This window comes from Petromyzon marinus, chromosome 4 (assembly GCF_048934315.1).
Source record: "Petromyzon marinus isolate PM22_M1 ecotype Great Lakes invasive population chromosome 4, UKy_Petmar_22M1.pri1.0, whole genome shotgun sequence".
Taxonomy (NCBI): Eukaryota; Metazoa; Chordata; class Hyperoartia; order Petromyzontiformes; family Petromyzontidae; genus Petromyzon; species Petromyzon marinus.
The window spans coordinates 23,724,603-23,743,881 of NC_133670.1; the positions used below are offsets into that span (position 1 = coordinate 23,724,603).

The 19,279-nt window shown below is 48.4% G+C and overlaps 1 protein-coding gene across 2 annotated transcripts in view; it reads left to right on the plus strand.

The window, feature by feature from the left end:
- Positions 1–5,848: 5,848 nt before the first annotated feature.
- LOC116937863 (corticotropin-releasing factor receptor 2) overlaps positions 5,849–19,279 on the plus strand; it is a 55,731-nt gene continuing 42,300 nt past the window's right edge. Inside the window, exons 1-2 of one of the 2 annotated variants that reach the window (XM_032944989.2) lie at positions 5,849–7,444; positions 15,154–15,241. In XM_032944989.2, the coding sequence (XP_032800880.1) occupies positions 7,415–7,444; positions 15,154–15,241 (118 nt within the window). In that variant the 5' untranslated portion in view covers positions 5,849–7,414. The remainder of the gene's footprint in view (positions 7,445–15,153; positions 15,242–19,279) is intronic. The other variant, XM_032944982.2, reaches the window with a different exon arrangement.

Here is a 19,279-nt window from a genome sequence, read left to right on the forward strand (position 1 = left end):
GCACCGCCGCTCCCCACTTCACATTATACACATACAGACATCCCTGCCTCACGTATAGAGCAGCATTGCCGTATAAGGGATCTCTTGTTTTCATTCTGAGCAGCACATCTCTGAGACACGGCATTTCGCAGGGACAGGAGCCGGCAGCTGCTCTGACCATTGGCCACGTCTGTCTGCCCGAGCTTGTGTACATTACATCAGAATGAGGTCACCTTAAAACCACACACACACACACACATATACACAGCATGTGTACATACCACTTGGTCAGAATCAATCAGAATATGTATTGATACTGGAGGAATCCGATGAGCTATGAAGCTCTTTTTCACAGACGTACAAGAGGGGTGGGTCAGAACGTTACAACAACAAACAACATCATACACGATAGGAGTGCAAAGTATAGGAAAGGTAAACAAATAACTTTAAAAATCTATATACAAATATAACTAAACCATTTTTGTTTATCTCACCAGATAAAGCCCTCTGACGTATTCGCTTATTTTTCAGAAGCGACTTGGCCACCAATGATAACTCACCAAAGTGGCTTAACACATGGACATTTATAGCAGCTAACTAAACTAAATAATCTACGTGCATGTTTCGAACACGCAAAGGTTGTAATAGACATATTGCGTTTTTTTCTTTTCTTGGGAAGCCTCAACGAGTCTCATGCCTTTTATTTTTCCATGAGAGTCCTGCTTGGCATGTTTGGTCAATTCATTCTCGACTATATATTTATTTATGAATGGGAAGAGAGCAGAGTTGATGGAGAAACTCACTCACAGAAGAGGACCCCCTACAGATAGGTGAAAATTCTGAGATATACACACGAATGTGTGTACAGTCGTCTCTTCTTTCGATTGGCTGATGTAGATGCAGAGCAGGGGCTACAATTTAATATTCAGGTGCTCAAGCTAGCCTCAATGTTCAGCACTTGACTGACAACGGGAAGGTGGAAAGATAGGACTGGCCTCACCATGGTAATGTGGAATATTCATAACTGTCCCAGAGCCACCGATGGAGTTAAAGGTCACCTAATTGAAGCATAGAAATATCCTTACATTGTTAAGCAGATTTTCCCACAATTAATTGTGTCCTCACTGTTTGACAGAAGAATATGCAGACTCACCATCACATTGTTTGAACGTGCAAATAGGACGGCGTCACATTTAATGAGATTCGTGCCCGCAGAATAACACCCAGAAGAATTTAAGGGGCAGCTGTCGAAGGCAGAGGCAGGGATTACACCGAATGAATGAAGCAATGAAACGTTCTTGTTATCACCCAGTCTGCCTGCTTACCCCAGCCATTACATGTGCTCTCGTGACATTTAATAACTACCCTTTGCCCACAATGTCTGCATGGAGCTCGATTGCTTGTTAAATGTGGTCCAGGTGGCAGGATAATTTAAATAGGGCACTTATGGCAGCTGTGATTTGAATGCGCTGCGGTCAGCAATGGGTGCAAGGCCCCATTGTAAGTAGCGACGCCACGGTGCCGAACTGCCCGGTCATAAATCGAAGTTTGTTTTTTCATGGGTTCGACCTTCGCATCACATTGCAGTGAACTCGACATGCCGACACTGAAAGCTCCATACGGATAGATTCCAGAATCCATCGCTGCGCTTCCATCTCCTAGCCACCTCTCAAACCCAAGACCTGGCATTTACAGGCAGTATCACGTCCAAGTACTAACCATTGTAAATATAATTATGCTTTGAGTAATCAAGCAATATTCATTATTAGGCACACAAGAAATGCTTAGAATAACTGTTATTAAATTTGCATATACCCTATGTAATTGGTTTACACGAATCGTGAAACAAATTGGGGCTGCTACATCCACCATAATATTACAAAATAAATATATATTTGTTCCTGAAATCGAATCATGGCCATGAAGCGTGACAATTATTCGGCTCACCAGCGGGGCGGGGTGGGGGGGTGAATTTTACAGCTCAATTTAGCAGCGTCAGTCCAGTTTCGCTTGCGAGATCTCACAAGAGCAGGCTCCTTCAGTGAAAAACAGTCGTTAAACCACTGACATACACAAACACTTTCTCCCCGTGCAGGACAATACTTATAACACGTCCCCTAGCCTGCGCAGTGACCCAACGTTACGATCAGGACACCACCCACTCTCGACCCCCCCCCCCCCATGCAGATGCCACAGGCCGCACAGCCTGCTCTGGCTACTGGGTAATTAATCAGATGGACGTGAGCTCCAGGCTCGTCACAGTCAGCATTAGCGGCGAATCATTTCCTGCTGTGCAGTTCCCTGAGACGCGAACAGCTCGGCGAGTTACCCCCCAAGGTGTCTGTACCTGGCAGAGCCGCAAACTCCAGGGCTGGCTGGCTGGTTGCCGTGAGAAGGAATGCGAAACCCTTACATCTGAGTGTGCGATTGCCACGTGAAATGTGCCCGTGTGAAGTTCCCCCCGTGGTGTTGGGCATCGTTGCCATCGCGATGAAAGCGCTCGCACTGAGTGTATTGTTCCACAGTATTGTTCCACAGAATTGTGACACAGTATTGTTCCACAGTATTGGTCCACACCATTGTTCCACAGTATTGTTCCACAGTATTGATCCACACCAATGTTCCACAGTATTGTTCTACAACATTGTTCCGCAGTATTGGTCCACAGCATTGTTCCACAGTATTTTCCACAGTATTGTTCCACAGTATTAGTCCACAGCATTGTTCCAAAATATTGTTCCACAGTATTGGTCCACAGCATTGTTCCACAGTATAGTTCTACAACATTGTTCCACAGTATTGTTCCACAGCATTGTTCCACAGCATTGTTCCACAGTATTGTTCCACAGTATTAGTCCACAGCATTGTTCCACAGCATTCTTCCACAGTATTGTTCCGCAATATTTGTCCACATCATTGTTCCACAGTATTGTTCCACATAATTGTTCCATTGTATTGTTCTACAGCATTGTTCCACAGTCTGTGTTGTACAGACTGTGGAACAATAACAGAGGGAGCTCACTTCACGTGAAATACAATTAATTAAGAACGGAAATGGTTTAAAACATCTTTCCAATGGTTACTAAGCCAGAATCCATCTTCTCGGTTGAAATTGTCTCTGTGCTTGTATATGTGAATGGCCTCATGAACGTTTCCGTTCTTAATTAATTGTATTTTACGATGACCTTCAGACCGCAGCTCTTTTGCTGTCATTGACTCTTAATACCTCTCACACCACGGTGAATGGTATGGTTTACAACATGGAGTATAACAGCGCCTCGCAGCTGTCTCTCTCCCCCTCCTCTGTTCCGACCATAGATGAACTCGTCCGTCTGAACGGGGCTCGTAGCTATCCGTGGTGCTAAAGTTGAGGGTAAGAATCCACCCATTTTTTCGCCATATAGCATTGTGATATACAACGACTTATTGTTGGTAGCTTAGCTGATTGGAGAATATATAGAGTTTATTGATAACATTGAGGTAATTTATATTTTAGTTTTTTATTGTTTTTTATTGGTTCACTATATAGTATTCATTATATATTGTAGTGTATACCCAGTTACTGTGAATAGCTCAGATGTGTAGGCCTTGACTTCAACATAGCCATTTCTGTGACCAGTCACAAGCTAATCACTCAGTAATTTCAATGCTAAATTCGCCTAGTTATTTCAATGCTAAATTCTCCTGTTTGATTTGTACTAGGTGCCTCTGTGAATGTGTATGCTCTGACTTTAACATAGCTATTTCTGTGACCAGTTACAAGCTAATCACTCAGCTATTTCAATGCTAAATTCTATGCTAATTCCTTTGTCAAGGGGTGCCTCTGCGGATGTGTATGCTTTAACTTAGCTATTTCAATGCTAAATTCTATGCTAATTCCTTTGTCAAGGGGTGCCTCTGCGGATGTGTATGCTTTAATTTTAACATATCCATTTGTGTGACCAGTCACAAGCTAATCACTCAGCCATTTCAATGCTAAATTCAATGCTAATTCCTTTGTCAAGGCGCTTTGTTTCTTCTCACACAGCATAAAGGTCGCGATCTGAGCGTGGCTTTTTCACTCCAGCGCTGTCCTCCAGACAGTCCCGTCCCTTCACCTGATGAAGGCCGCTTGTGTTGTGGCCGAAACGTCGTGAGAATATTATTGTGTTATTTTATTTTATCAATTTATTATTGTATTCTCATTCTACGTGACTTTACCGAAAGAACCAAAGAAGATGAATCCTTGCCGTCACGAAAGCTTTAAATCGAAAAATATTTTTTTCAGTCAATTAATCTATGGGTCTTCAAAAATCTGTGTTAAACATCATAATTTGATTACGTGGACAGAATCTTGGACTGGTTTCGACCTTCTCAGTCTCATTAGCAGAGTGACAGGGGTGCTGATAATGTGCTGCCAGGTTGATCGATACAGTTTTTATAAAAGTGAGAATAAGTTCAAATTCGAAGTCACCTTTTTCAAAACTGACCTGGCTTTATAACACGTGGTGACCAACAGTGCCCGTATTGCTTGATGTCATTTGTAGATGTCATTTGTACGTATATGTAATTTGTAGATGTCATTTCTGGATGTCATTAACCATGTGGATGGCTCCAGTGCAACACCGGTCAACCCTGGTCCTCAGTTAGCCTCCTTAATCGCATGCTGGTGTTTAACATTAATGCAGGTCTGTAGGCTAATGGACCGAAACATAGTTCGCATTGATGCGGAGACAAATGTGTGTCCTTATTTATTGATGCATCTATTTATTTATTTAATATAGTTCTACAACAGCGCAAAATGAGATGTTACAGCTTTGTATTTCATTATGTAGTGGGCTTGGAACCTGGGGTTAATGCATGGAGTCACATTTATCATCCACCCTTCTTCTGAAAAAGTTAATTAGCACTCTGCTGAGGTCATGACGCCAACGCGCTTGCCAATCAGTTCATTTAAAAATTTCAACAGCAACGTTTGCAAGAGCTGTCCGTCGTAGGTTTAGAGCAGTGTCGCGTGGTGTGGTGCAAGGAATGAATGGGGCCACTCCCTATGCAATGCTGCTCGCTCTATCGTAACCCGGCGCCTGGGTCCCCTCTGGCTCAAGGGTCCCGGTGGCAGTTGCACCGCCTGCACACTCGATAGCTACGCCGCCACTGTTTTAGTGGCACAACCTGTAACAATTACAATACATGGCATTGCATTGTAAAATTGACAAATTCCTAATTTGATAAAATATCACACCAAGTATTCACTTGGGCAGACTGGCCCCCATCATCGTCATGTGAAAATCCACCAATAACTCGTGCCCCCCAAAGGAGATGAGCACCACGCTAATGCTCATTTGATGAGAAACAGTGGGATTTTGAATGTCGGACGCCGCTTCGAAAATGATCAAATGCAGATGGCAACATTGAACTGCCGCAGGCAATACCTGGCCCATCGTTGTCGCCGGTGATTATTTAGCGCAATGACACCCGCACTCCAGTCCTCGCGACCCCACACGATGTGCCCCGTCAAGTTTACCCCCTTCTTGTTCCATTCGCGTGCAATTTAACCCACCAGACGTTGCACTCAGCTGATGATTGGTAAACTGGCACTGGAGTTTGAGAATCACTCGTGTGATTTTATACGACACTGGCAGCTGGTGGCTGCAAAGTGTCACGTGCGTACCTCCAGCCGGGTCGGGACACACCCCGCGTGCGGAACATCGCGCGCATTCGCGTGGATCAGAAGGAATCTCTGCGCGGAGATTTTTCAAAGCTGCAGCTGTGATCGCGGCAGAGGTCGCCGGAGGAGGGAGTGAGTGAGGGATGGAGGGGGGAAGGCAGTAGGGCGGGGTGGGTTGGTTGGTGGGGTGGGCGGTGTGTCCCACTCCCAGGGTTCCACATTGCCCCCTCGTGCACGCGGTGTTTGTGTGTGTGTGTGACCGCGCATGTAAATCGCTCAGTTACCACGGTGTAGCCGAGCCGCCGGTGTCCGTGCTGGGTCACTCCGCGCTCGTAAAGAGTCTGTGACCAGCGTGCGGTTTTGCGAGGTGTCTTATAGGTCAGGAATATAAGCGAACCTATGTTGTGGTTAATAATAGCCTACCTACGTGCGATAGGAGTTGAGCATTAGGTGCGAGGCGACGCGCCAATACTTGTCCCGGTCGACGAATCAAATCTGCTTTTACCCTTCAGCGTGAAGTTATAGTTGGCACAGCATATGGGTCCGCACCATATAGCTCGCTTCTCCTATACGTTTGCATAATCCAATTAAGCGACTGTAGGAGAGACAACCGCGCTGATAGAGGCCCCCGCGTGAGTTCCAGGGGAAGACCAGCCGGCCGTGGTTTATAAATAGCGATGGGCCTGCGCGTCTTTGCGCATTTCAGATGCATCTGGCGCGCTCTGCGCCGTGCCATGATCGGCAGTGGCCTCGCTGGCTGCGAGTGGCAGTGCGCGCTCGGAAGGTGAACGGGGGTCGATAGCTACAGCAAAGCCACGTGGACTGAATGCGCAGTCGCGCTCCACTTGCCAATCCGGGAGTGCGCGCTCAGCTCAGTCGAGACTCGCCAAGGCAACTCGTCGCACACGTTCGTGCAAATCATTTGCGTCGCTCTCAATTAGCTCACCGTGCGTGTACGCGCGTGCGCGCGCTTGCCGTGCCAAGAGAGCAGCGCGCTTAGTTGTGCGATGCGCGATAACTATCCCAGTACACAGCGCTGATGCTAATTTTATTTGTGTATTTGACGCAGCGCGTTGAAGTTCATAAAACGCGCACACGCGTGCGTACAACAGCTTGAGTTCACAGGTAGACAACGAGTTAAATACGCGGACTCACTGCGAGTCACTGAAAAGGCGCTATCACTCCACCAGTAGTAGCAGCAGCAGCAGCAGCAACGCCCCCGCATAGATGACCAGCACATCGGTTTCGCTTTCAGCAGTTTCTCCGTGACTCTACGTCGAGGTCGTTCCGTCTCGAAGACGTCGCGATAGGTAACGAGTAAGGGGGGGGGGGGGTAGATGGGTGGTCGGCGCTGATTGCACCAGGCCCGTTCAGGTGCGCGAGAGGCGAAGTGAGCGGAGGAGTCGGGGCCGTGGGTGGCGGTTGTGCGATTAAGGTGGTTCCTGTGCAGATAACAGCCGCTGCTGTTATCGAACTCTTAACACTCGAGTTATTGTCCTGGTTTCGGCTCACGCGAACCAGAATCTCATCGCCATCTTCTCCACCTCGACGCGTGCGTGCGTGCGTGCGAGAGAGAGAGAGCAAGCCCGCACCGATTGAAGAAGTACTTGAGATAATCCGACAAATATCCGCAGCGGCACCGACGTCGTCATCACGAGGGAAGAGCCGAGGAGCCCGTAGCGACCTCCCGCGCAAGGAGCTGCACGGGCCCGGACGAATTCGTCGTGCATTTTTTTGCTTGTTTGTCTCGTCGAGGCAAGAGCGTGCACCGAACACGCGCGGGCTACAATGGGCAGACGGGGAGTACTGGTGGCCGAGGTGAGTGAGTGAGCGTTCTCCTCGCGTGCGCACGTGCGTCAGCTTTCACGCACGCGACGTTGAAGTCGTCGGGGGTACAACTCCACGTGCATGTATCGCGGTGTATGCAACGCTGTCCGTCTACCGATCTGTTATCGTTAACAACTGTTATTGCTGCTGCTGCTGCTGCTGCTGATGATGATACTGCAGTACTCGGAATAATGCCCCGGCAACGGCGAAACAGACGCTCCGTTTGCGTTGCAACGGGATGCGTTTGGTCCCGTGTTGCCGCACGTTAAACGGAGAGCGCGCGTTACGCATTGAACGTGCGCAGCGGCGAGAGGCGTTTGGTGTTCCCATGGACGGGTTCAGCGCGGATAACCGAAGAGCATTGGGGGCCTGGTGGGGCGGTAGGGCGCAGCTCGGGCGAGACTTATGCCCCGTAGCTCCCTGAGTCGGCAGCGCGCCGCACAATCGCGAGTTAGAAACCAAAATCACACTGTTGTTAAACTTCATCAACCTTGATTTGAAGATTTCGTGACTGCAGGAATTACTCTTTGGTTCTTTCGGTAAAGTCACGTAGAAAAAAAATTAAGTAAATAATATAATACGACGTTTCGATTGCAACACAAGCAACCGTCATCAGGTAGAACTAAATTTTAGAGAGAGAGACCAAACACAGACACGGAGACACGCAGAGACACTGTGTGTCTCCGTGTGTGTGTGTTTTGAGAGACCAAACACAGACACGGAGACACGCAGAGACACTGTGTGTCTCCGTGTGTGTGTTTTGTCTCTCTATCAATCTTCACCAACCTCTCGAGTTGTATTGGCTGGCTGCTGGCTGGGCTCCTCACCGCCACCCCAACGGCAACTCTGTTGTTGTTGTTGTTTGTGGCTTCTGCGGGTCCTTGCCACACCGACACTAGATGGGGCTGCACGGGACGATTCTCCGCCTAACAGACACTACACATTGAATTGAAGTGAAAGAGCGGAAGAAGTTAGGAAGATTCGTCCTACAGTATATATAGCGACGCGCAACAGGAGATGGGAGTAAGGAATGTTGAAGACTGACACGGTTCACTTAAATGTGCTGTAAACTCTTCAATTTGTGCTTCTGTTAATGTAGTTCTTTCCGCCAGAATGTAAAATAAAATCAACATCGAATATTAAAAAAGCATTATCTTATTATTGTTCTTTTTAGTGGTCCGAGTACATGATTGCGAGAATAATGACAAAGGCGGCTGTCTCTTATTATCTGGTGCGGAGAAGTGGGCTCTCTACGAGAAATCGTAACAACAATAACCCAGAGCGCCCTTTGTGAGTCTCCTGCCTGCTCGCAGCCCTCCGCACGCCATGGCGTCAGTCACGGGATTCTCTTTTTATCGTTGATGTTTCACCATAGCGAAAGGGGGGGGGGGGAGGAGACTCGACCGTTAGCCGTGGCCTGGTATCGAACTTAGACTGGTGGCTTCACAGCGCAGTGCTGCGTTGTGTATACGCTTAACGTGCGCATGCATCATGCGTGGTGCATGCCGCGGTAAGCACTGCATTGCCTCTGATCATTACTTTTGATGTAAATGTGCAACCCCCCCCCCCCCCCCCGGTTCGTCTTATAGAGCTGCCTCGAGTACCAAGGATAATGACGCAATTGAACGTAATTGTGAATCATTTTCATAAACAGTGCAGTGTTTAGACTGCATATGCTGTGATGTTGTGTTAGAAACCGCGATCCGACTATGCCAGCTCTCACGTCGGATTTTGCGTCCAACTCCCACGGCAGGCGAGTTCACCGACGATGACGATGCCGATGGAACAGGTTTACATGTTCAGCAGAAGGCTTAAGGTGAAGCGATGGAGAATGTTTGGCTGAGCCTGCCGTGTCCGTGAATCCAGTCAACTTCCGAGCAGTAATATTTTGAGGCGTGCAAACTCGATCAATTTTGCTGTTCCATTTGTTTAGTTTATACGCAATCGCTCGACTGTATTGATGCCAAATGTCAGCTTTCTAGCCCATCCAGAACATTCTAACCCATTCCAGTTGCGACGCGTATGCGTCTGGAACGTATCATTTACACGCAGTTTTGTATTTGCTTATGCGCAGTACCGTAAGTATGACTTACAGCAATGAATACGCATGCACTCACATCCCTGTGTCAAACCGTGTCACGATTGAAGGCTTCCGAAACGCTGTGCCGGTTGTTTCACAGTCCGCACTTCCACGTTGAAGGGAAATGGGGCCCATGAAGTGGTGCAGGTATCGCGACGCCGCTGATGTTGACCGTGGTCAGAACTCGGGTAGTAAACAAAAACATAAACAACCAGGTTCAAAGCGCAGCGTGTAAAGCGCTAGGCCACCGGCTCTAACACTGTGACTACCTACGAAATTATATTTTGGGCGATGGCACTAACGTTGTTGGTGGTGCATAAGCACAGGGAGAGAGAGAGAGAGAGAAAAAAAATCGAAACACATTCGCCAATAATGTACGCGTAGGACAATCATTCGCTCTTTACAGAACGGGAAGGATATTGCCCCGAAATCAAGAGCTTCCCATTCGACACTGGGTTAGGGGAGTAGTAAGCAGCAGGTGGGCACCTCGTGCTCATCCATACATCACTCGACCGCCTTGTGGTCAAACTGCCGCCAAGGCAATAGCTGGCGCATGGGGTGAGCCTGCTTGGTGGAAATGTTGGGTGGTGTTGGCTCCCAGTACCGCCTACCTTGGCTTGGCTCCACATCCATCATATGCTAGCCTTTATCGGACTGCTATTAATAGTTTACACATATATAGTAAGACAACATTTAAATGCGTCCGGCCGTCTCGGGAAACATTTAGAGTGTAGATGATGTGTGTGTGTGTATTTTTTAAACGGTAACTCAGAAACAATTGTGAATATTCAGCAGCGATAAGAGAAAAAAAATATCCATAGTTTTTGACTGACATCGTGTTCTAGAGGCTTTCTCGTGATTGTAAATGTGTGTGTGTTCGTACGTATTACACGTTTATCATGTACAGTGGTTGTCTAATTATGTATTTCGGGGATCAGTGGCGAAGTGGTTGGCGCACTGCACTGCACTGTGAACACAAAGAAGAGGCTTAGGCTGCACTGTATTCCTGGTCACGAAGAATATCAGTGTCCTGTTGATATCTTAAACGATTCCCCCCACCTCCACTTCATCAAGCCGTCTGGACAGGCGCGGTGAAGTATGGTCAAACAGCTCCCGTAACCAACACGCCTTGTGGAGAGGCCTTCATCTCAACATTGGCTTGACATCTACAATATTTTTCTCATTGAATTGTTGTCAAAAAGGAGTCGCATGCCATTGTAAAATGGCACGCGTGCTGTGCTGTGCACGGTGTATGTGTCTGTATGGGGTATATACCCGTGCTGCATACAACGCATGAGGCTTCAAAACAATAATGTATAATACAGAATACGTCTTAAAGTATACCAGTATAAATCAAACTACACATTTTAGCTGCAACGTATAGGCTAGTGAGCATTGTGGTTACTAAGCGAGCACCTATTAAGGCAGAAATTACACACGCAGAGGTTTCGTGATCATCAGATCCCGACCGTCTTTGTCTCCCCATAAACGGATGTGCACACACACCACAGCAACAGTCATTCATTTGAGGTCGAGCCGACCTAGGAGATTCCCATTACAGGCTGAGATACGACTAGTATGGGTGGTGGGGCTAGAAACCGTCTTTCCCCGGCCGCCTTTGTCTCCCCAGTGCTGACGTTTACACACCACTCCGGTCACTCGTTTGAGGCTGAGTGGACCTAATAGGCAGATCTAGGACCGGTTCAGATAATCGTCACCGGTGTTTGGTCGTGAGCGGGAATCGAACTCAGGTTTCCCGGTTCGTAGCGCAGCGCGCGAACCGCTACACCACCACTCCCCACTGGCATATAACACATACATATATATAACACACATATATATAACACACACACAGATTTTCACACAGCCGCCAGGCGTGCTGAGCAGTAACCCCCAGAGAGAGATCAGCTTCTGCAGAGGCGTTCAGCTTTAATCGACAACAAGCGGAGCACGTGGCGGGAGAGAGGCACTCCCGTCGCTGAACGCGCTAATTGCACGTGCCAGTGATGTATTAAACGTAAGGAGCTTGTAATTATTACGCGACGAACCCCCCACAACCCCGTCCCATCACTCCACCCCCCCCCCTCAATAAATATTCACCTGTCGCTTTCTTGTTCGCATGGTTGATGTTGATGAAGAAGAGCACTCAACATCAACAACAACTGCAATTGGACGGCGATACCACGGTTTATGTCTCCCGCTTTTTAACGTCGTCAATTCATTATATTGCCAACACCACCGCCACCACCACCCGACTTGCGTCGCCGCAACCCGCACGAACGTCACTGACAGCGTCGTCCGTGCTTTACTCTGACGTCCCTTGCCTCACGCTTCGCCACCCACCCTGCACATTGCTTCCATGTACACCCTTTCGATATTCGTTGCACCTTTCAGTGCATTGAGGTGGTTGAGCCACAACGATTGCGTCAGAAAGGAGGAGAGGGAATCAACGCAATGATGTCACCTTCGTATTTGTGAATCAGGCATTGATTGAGTGGTTCTATGCCAGAGCGTTTTCCATTTGTGCATCATGATGATGATGATCATCATCATCATCAGCTATTCGTATCGGCTGCTGCCACGGTTTGTGCGGTAGATGCGGTTCGGAGTTGTGGAACATCGCAGCCAGGGGGGGAGGGGGTCTTCTGCGTCGGCTCTTTCACGAGGTGCTTGCGGCTTCTTGCGAGCTCCACTTGGCTTTCCAAGCACCACCACAGCGGCACCTCCACGTTGACCCAGTACACTATTTAGGGGATCACGCAGAGATTTGTGAAACCCCAACCCCGTTTGGCTGCGAGGTGGCCTGGCCGGGAGATGGCAGCGCAGCAAGTTTCATTTATTTATTTTTCGTGGACCCATCTATGCGCAGCTTTGCGGTGTTATCCGCTCGTATGCGTGTGGTGTCTCCGGGTGGTACCTCATGAAGCCAAAACACTCCAGCAATGGAATTGGCAAAATATCTCACTGCAGAACCCGCTTGGGGAAAAAAGGAGCATTAAGTGCATTGATAAACGTGCAACTGTGATAACCAATGTTATCACGAAAGTGTTTTCCCTGGATTAACAGAGTGCATTGTTCATGATTATTCTTTGCAGTATTTCTACAATTCCAAGTGATCTGCAACATCCTATGTATAGGGTGATCCTTTTATAGATAACCCTCAGACGTTTGGTTACGTGATTCAACATCGAATAGGTGAACATTGGTCTTAAGAGGGTAGGCGAAGCAACATTTTATTTCAAAGCCTTCAACACATCAACCACAAATGTTAAGACACACAACAATCGCTGTCACTGCATACAACCACCGGTTGAGAGGAAAGTTAAGAGGGGCATTTTAAAACCAGCGGGGTATCAACAAATGGATCGCCGTGTGTAACACAGTCACAACAGAGCTGGCTCGGGAAATGCCATCAGCCCACTCTGCCGCTCGGCACACCTGGGGGCCACGCTACAATCCTTTTGAGGAACGCACGGTCACCACGAATGTGAATCACGTGCGAATCCACTCTTGTACGTCTGCGTGTTGAACTTCTTTCGCACCGTACGTAGCCAACCGTGGCCAACCTTCACGTCTGTCCACGCAGCACACAAGTGCCAAGGCGGCCAGCGACAACCGCAGGCTTCAGTGTCAAGGAGACCGACGGAACGTGTCACATTTCACCATCGATGCTGCCTCACAACGTGATACACGTAATTGATGTATATATATACCTACCCGTTGTCGGGGCAGTGTTAATGACAAATGCATTAGACGTGATCGTTTGTGCGCTTCCGCACCGCTGCCGATGAAGACCCTTCCATATTTATCTGCTGAATAAAGCAATGGGTGCTTGGTGCGCGCGCGCGCGCTAGTGGAAGCTCAGTGGCGAGCAGCATGCTGGCGTGTTGGAAGTGAGAGTACCCGCATCTTGATAAGATGTTCTCGAACGTTAAGGACGTGGGCCCCTGAGTGGCCCGCGCGTCAATAGGGATGCACGCGAACAGGTCTAAGTGGCCCACAAAGGGGTCCGACAATGAGCCAGCGGTTTGGGAAAGCATGCCATGTTCCAGAGGATATTCAGTCCCAACAATTAATTGCTAATCACTGCCGTCGGTGGCCGTGGCGTGGCTATTCATGCACGCACACGCGTGCGCTGTTTGGCATGGTCGACGCGCGTGCGTGCGTGTGTGTAATTGTGGGGAGCGGTGGTGTGGCGGTTAGCGCTACGCTGCGCTACGAACCCGGCGACCAGAGTTCGATTCCTGCTCATGGCCAAAATCGGTTACGATTATCTGAACCGGTTCTGGGCCTCCTCTAGGTCGACTCAGCCTCAAATGGGTCCGTGGTGCGATGTGTAAACATCGCCACTGGGGAGACAAAGGCGGCCGGTCGTCGTGTTGGCCACCCACCCCCTCGTGTGCCCTGTCGGCCTTTATAGGTGCTCGCTAACAGCACTTGTCCCTACAGTCTGTTACAGGCTATACGGCGCATTGCATGGTTGGCTACGTACGGCGTGAAAGAAGTTGAACATACATACGCTGCGTTACGAACCTGTCGACTTCAGTTCGATTCCCGCTCACGGCCAATAACAGTGGCGGATATTTGAAGTGGTCCTGGTGGGCCACCCCTAGGTCGACTCAGCCTTAAAATGTCTACCTGATGCAGTGTGTACACATCACAATTGTGGAGACAAAGGCGGCCAGGCGCAGTGGTGGTCAGCCACTCCCCTCGTGTGCCGTGCCGGCCTTCATCGGTGCTCACTAACAGCACTTGCCCCAACAGTCTGTTCAAGGATATATGGGGGGTGGGAGGGGTGGAGGTAAGGGGGGTATTTGTTTTTCTTCTCGTGGGTAGTGGGGAGGAAACGGTTTGTGCAATGTGCTATGAACACCCAGATACTTAAATTACGTTCAGTTCCCAGTCACAGCCAACGCCTTGTCTTGCCTTTAAATGAGTACCTGGTGCAGTGTGTGAACATCAGATTTGTGGGGGAGACAAAGGTGGCTGGCCGTAATGCTGACGACACCACCTCATCATGTGCCATTCAGGCCTTGTTAGGTGCTCAACAACAACAACAACAACTGCCTTCTTTGTATTTGAATGTGCTACGCAGGCATTGTGCTGAGATGTGCGTTGCTTTGCTTCAATAGGTGTGGACTCTACCTGCCGTGACTTGTGTATGTTTGTACGTATGTTGAACTTCTTTCTCACCGCACATGGCTCGTAAATACGACAATTAACACAAAAAATGGAACGAGAGTTTAAAAGTGCGCAATGAACCACGGAGAGGTGACATGCTTGGAATCGCATTGAGCGACAGAGAAAGAGGAACGCGTGGATTCGAGAAGGCACACTCACAGGTCAATGACCCACCCATCCAAACGAGCACGGCAACTGAGTGGCCGTGGGCAGGCGCGTGCCCAGGAGGGACGGTGACCGAGCAGGCGGAGCCCGTGCACAGTGTCCTGTGTGGATTAGTAGGTGGCAGGATGGTGACAGATGGCGATTGGCGGCGTTTGGAGACCTTCACGCAGCAGTTTATGAACCGACTTCTCACACGATGTTGACGATGTGTTTGCCGTGCGAGGTGAACTCTGCTCGTGGTCGTCCTGCGTGTGTGCTGTGCCCGCCGTGGCAGGCGCTGTGCGTCGTGTTGGGGTGCTCCATCACGAGGATCCTGAGCGAGCAGGGATGCGAGGCGACCATCGTCGCTACCAACGCCACGGGTAATGAGTCCACACCGTCACAGCGGCCCTCACGACTCACAACTCTGTTACACCTCCACACCCAACACCCCTTCCCCGCGCCACAGTAACAACGGACACCCGCGCATCACAAATTATATTCTGGCTGCCGCTGTGCTGGCCTATTTATTCCATCGTTAATTTTGTTTTGTTTTTTCATTCGGCGGACACACGCAACAACAACAACACGAACACCTTCGAAGCTTCACGTTTTCTCCTTCTCTCCTTTGATCCCGTTGGGCGCTGGAGTTTTCCGAGTCACGTGTAACACACCGAAGTTGACCGCACCCGGCATGCCATTGCGTTCGCGTTGACGCGGACAAAGAGTTTCGCTCGCTCCGCGTGAACATCGTTTCGCTCACGCCCCTGTCTCGGCGGCGATCGGTAAGGCTTCCGAGACAAAGAGTCGGGCGGGTGATGCCAACGTCCCGCTTAGCAATGTGCACAATGCGTGACATCAGCGCAGTGAGTGTTACGAGGGGCGAGCCGGTGACGTACGGTTTGGTGCCATCAACACAATTGATTGTACCCGAGTTGCTTAGCGATGAAGGTTCGATATCGGACGCTTTGTTATTGAATAACGCGCATTAGAGTTAGTGATTGTACACGGTCACGCGTGACTTATTATCATCAAAGTAATCCATGGTGCACCATTCTTCATGCGCACAGAAAAGTCTCATTAAGTTCACAAGACCCTGTTTTTTTCCAGGATGGTTCGGTTAGGTATATTTGGCCAGTGCTTTGAAAAGGATGTTTGTTATTGGAAGGAAACTGAAATTTCCAGAGAAAAGCAAGCATATGGGAAAATGATATTCATATTCTGCACGACAGTTCAAATCGCTGTTGGCTGTGCTGTCTCTTCCAGGAGACATCATTGCCCTGCTTGTGGATGTCTCAAACTGGCTCCAACCCCTCTTCAGATTTGAAGCTTTCGTGACTGCAAGGATTCATACTCTTTGGTTTTTTCGGTAAAAGTCACGTAGGTAAAAAAGAAAATAAAAATAAATGAAAACAACTAAATTAAATCACGAAGTTTTGGAGGCAACACAAGCTTCCTTCATCAGGTGTAAAAAAAGGCACAGCAAAATAACTCTACAGTTATTTTATTTTTTACCTACGTGACTTGAACGAAAAAACCAAAGAGCATGGCTCCATCTCTATTTAATCCACCAACCCCACTTGAAAGTAACTGGATGACATCATCACACTAAGTCTATATACGTAAACTAAATTTCTAAGCCAAATATTGCCTCTTGACAGATTTATTTTCAAGTAAGCCTGTGAAAAAAATAAATGAGGTTATCCACCTTTATTTATGGCTTTTTCGCTGTCCTTTTGGTTATTTTTTTCTGAATGACAGGTTTCATATTTTATTTTTTTCTGTTTTCCACTGAAAACACATCCGAAAGAATTAAAATAACACATTTTAACGTGAAATTTCGCCCTTAAATGTACCTTTTTGTGATGACCATCATTTTAACTTGAAAAATAAGTTAAGCATATGATTTCAGGCTTTTGGATTTCAAAACAGAGTCCAATACATCCAGGGTTATTAAAATTTACGATCTGGAAGTTGTTATTGCAACATCCACTATAAGTGCCTGCTTTTATAACTTTCAGAGTTTGAATTTTTCTCAGAGCCAAAATGGATACAAAAACACGATATAAAGTATTGTGGTATTTCGTTGCGAGGTAATGCTATTTTTGACAAAATGATATTTTTCTTCCCGTAAGAGTTGCTTCCGTTTGGTTTCAACGGTTTTTGACGTTTAACGAAATTTGTGAAATACCTTCAGAAATATTCCTTTTTTTTATATATATATGAAGTAAAATATTTTTGTAAACTCTAACTGACAGATGACACTCAGAAGTGAGCGGCAGAGAGACATCGACTGACAGCCGTGTTGGCAGAGGGACACTTGAAGTGTCTCACCGCTGTCAGTGCGCTCAGGTCTTAGTGATCGGGGCTCGTCGCACGCTCCACAATCTTAGCGGTTGACTTCAAGAACCATGTAAACGTGAAACCAGACATTTAATGTGTCCATGAAATAAGGGACTACAACACTGGCAGTTTAAAGTGCCTCACTGCAAATCCTGCCGTGACCTGGGGAGGTCAAGTGCTGAACACTTTTCTCATGCGAACGCGTTATCTACCGTATGTAAGCTATAACTGTGGAAAGATCTCACACGCTTTGCTCGATGTCTCCCTGCCCATAAAGTGTGCTCCGTTATCCCGTCCTCTCATATCCCCCCGAACACCCTGCAAGCAGCCTCTTCTCAGCCCACTCCTTGCCCACCTTCACACGACTCACCCACAGTCTCTCCTCGGTGTATAAGTAGAACAGTGAAAGCATTTTGTGCGGCGTAAACACAGGAGGTAACTTGTGGAATGAATGGCAGACATGCAACACAAATGATTCACACACACACACTCTCTCTATAATATTGCGTGGGTTTGGTTGCGACGCAGCGGCTAATGCACGGTGAGTGGCGAGCGATATCTGAATTGCTTCGATTATGACCACCACCGCCCCCTCGACCAGCCCACACTAACCGGCGTGGTGAAGTGTGGTCAAACAGCCGACCATTACTGACATGGACAGGTGGAAGTCTTCATCCAGCAGTGGATTGACTAAGAGCTGCATCGCATGGCGTCGTCTCATATGCCAGTGGATGCTTTGCTCAGTGTGACACCTGCGTCGCAGTGGCCGTTATCTCCGTCCGCAGCACCTGGTCCTTGAAATATTTTCCCACTCAGGCACTGATCAGGCTCAGTCCTGCTTGGCTTCCTGGAGTCCTTTAAGCGAAAAATTGGGATCCTTCGGGGTGGACATGCCCAACCGAGATACGTGCACGCATACTCGCGTGGAAACATATGAACATATGTGCAAAATATTGGAAGGAGGAGGTGAAACGTTGGATATTAAAAGCACACACACACACTCTCCTCCCACACACCGCTTTTTTTAGTTCTAAGCAACAACCATTAAGCTTGCTGACTATTTTAATAATCAGCATATAAAGATGGGACTTTAAAAATCCCATGGTTAGTTTGGTTTTATAATTTGCCGATGTATTTTTAACCTCCTCCCACTCGTTACACGCACACGCAGCGAGAAGGACATTCCTGCTCATTGCTAATACAGCCGGCATCGTCTGTAAGTTCATCATCATCGTCGTCACGTTGAGCGTTTTACATCGTGCCGTCTCACGGGGGAGCTTTGAAGCTCTGCCGTGCCATCGCTCGCCCTGCACGTGCCGGGCGGGGCGAGGGGGGGGGGCATCCTGGGCTCTGGGTTCTGGCGCCAGGGTCGGGATGTGGCTCTGCCGGGGAGAGGGTGGGGGGCATCGGCAGGCCAGCTCTGGTGTCAGCGTGGGGGTTGCCGCTCTTCCCCTTGCCCCTCCCCCCGCCCAGCTGGTGCAGGATTGTGGAATCCGGAGACGAAATCGCCCTGAATTCTGGCGGTCTGCTATCTGTGACGTTAATCCGGGGCTGAGCCTAATTTGTAATGGATAATGAATCAAACACCGCATTCGGCAGTGCTCGCTTTTTTCTTCTTCGATTGACGGCTCTGAGACTTGTCGTGTAACTTCCACATTCCTGTGCATGTGGTGGATGGGGGTGTGTACTTGGCTTGAATTGAGATTACGTCGCGCTGAATGTTTTTTTTTTCCATCTCAGAAGTATCAGCATGGTTGAACTTGCTTATCGCTTGAATGGGAGATCACCTGGGCATAGCAGGTGCCGTAGGCTTGGGCTGCGAGGTGGCTGGGAGATGGCTGCACAGCGATGGATTCCTGAATCTACCTGGGTCGAGCCTGGCGTGTTAATTGCTCGCACGCGTGCGATTCCCCTTCATATGCGTGGGAGTTCTTCGGTTTTCCTCCCGCGTGCCAAACTCTCAATAATGGAATGGACCAAATATCATAATACGTAGCGGGACCCTCCTCCTGATAAAAAAAAAACTGTCTTGAGGCGTTCCTCGCTGCGTGGCTCAGGACTCTGGTGCCATATCAACC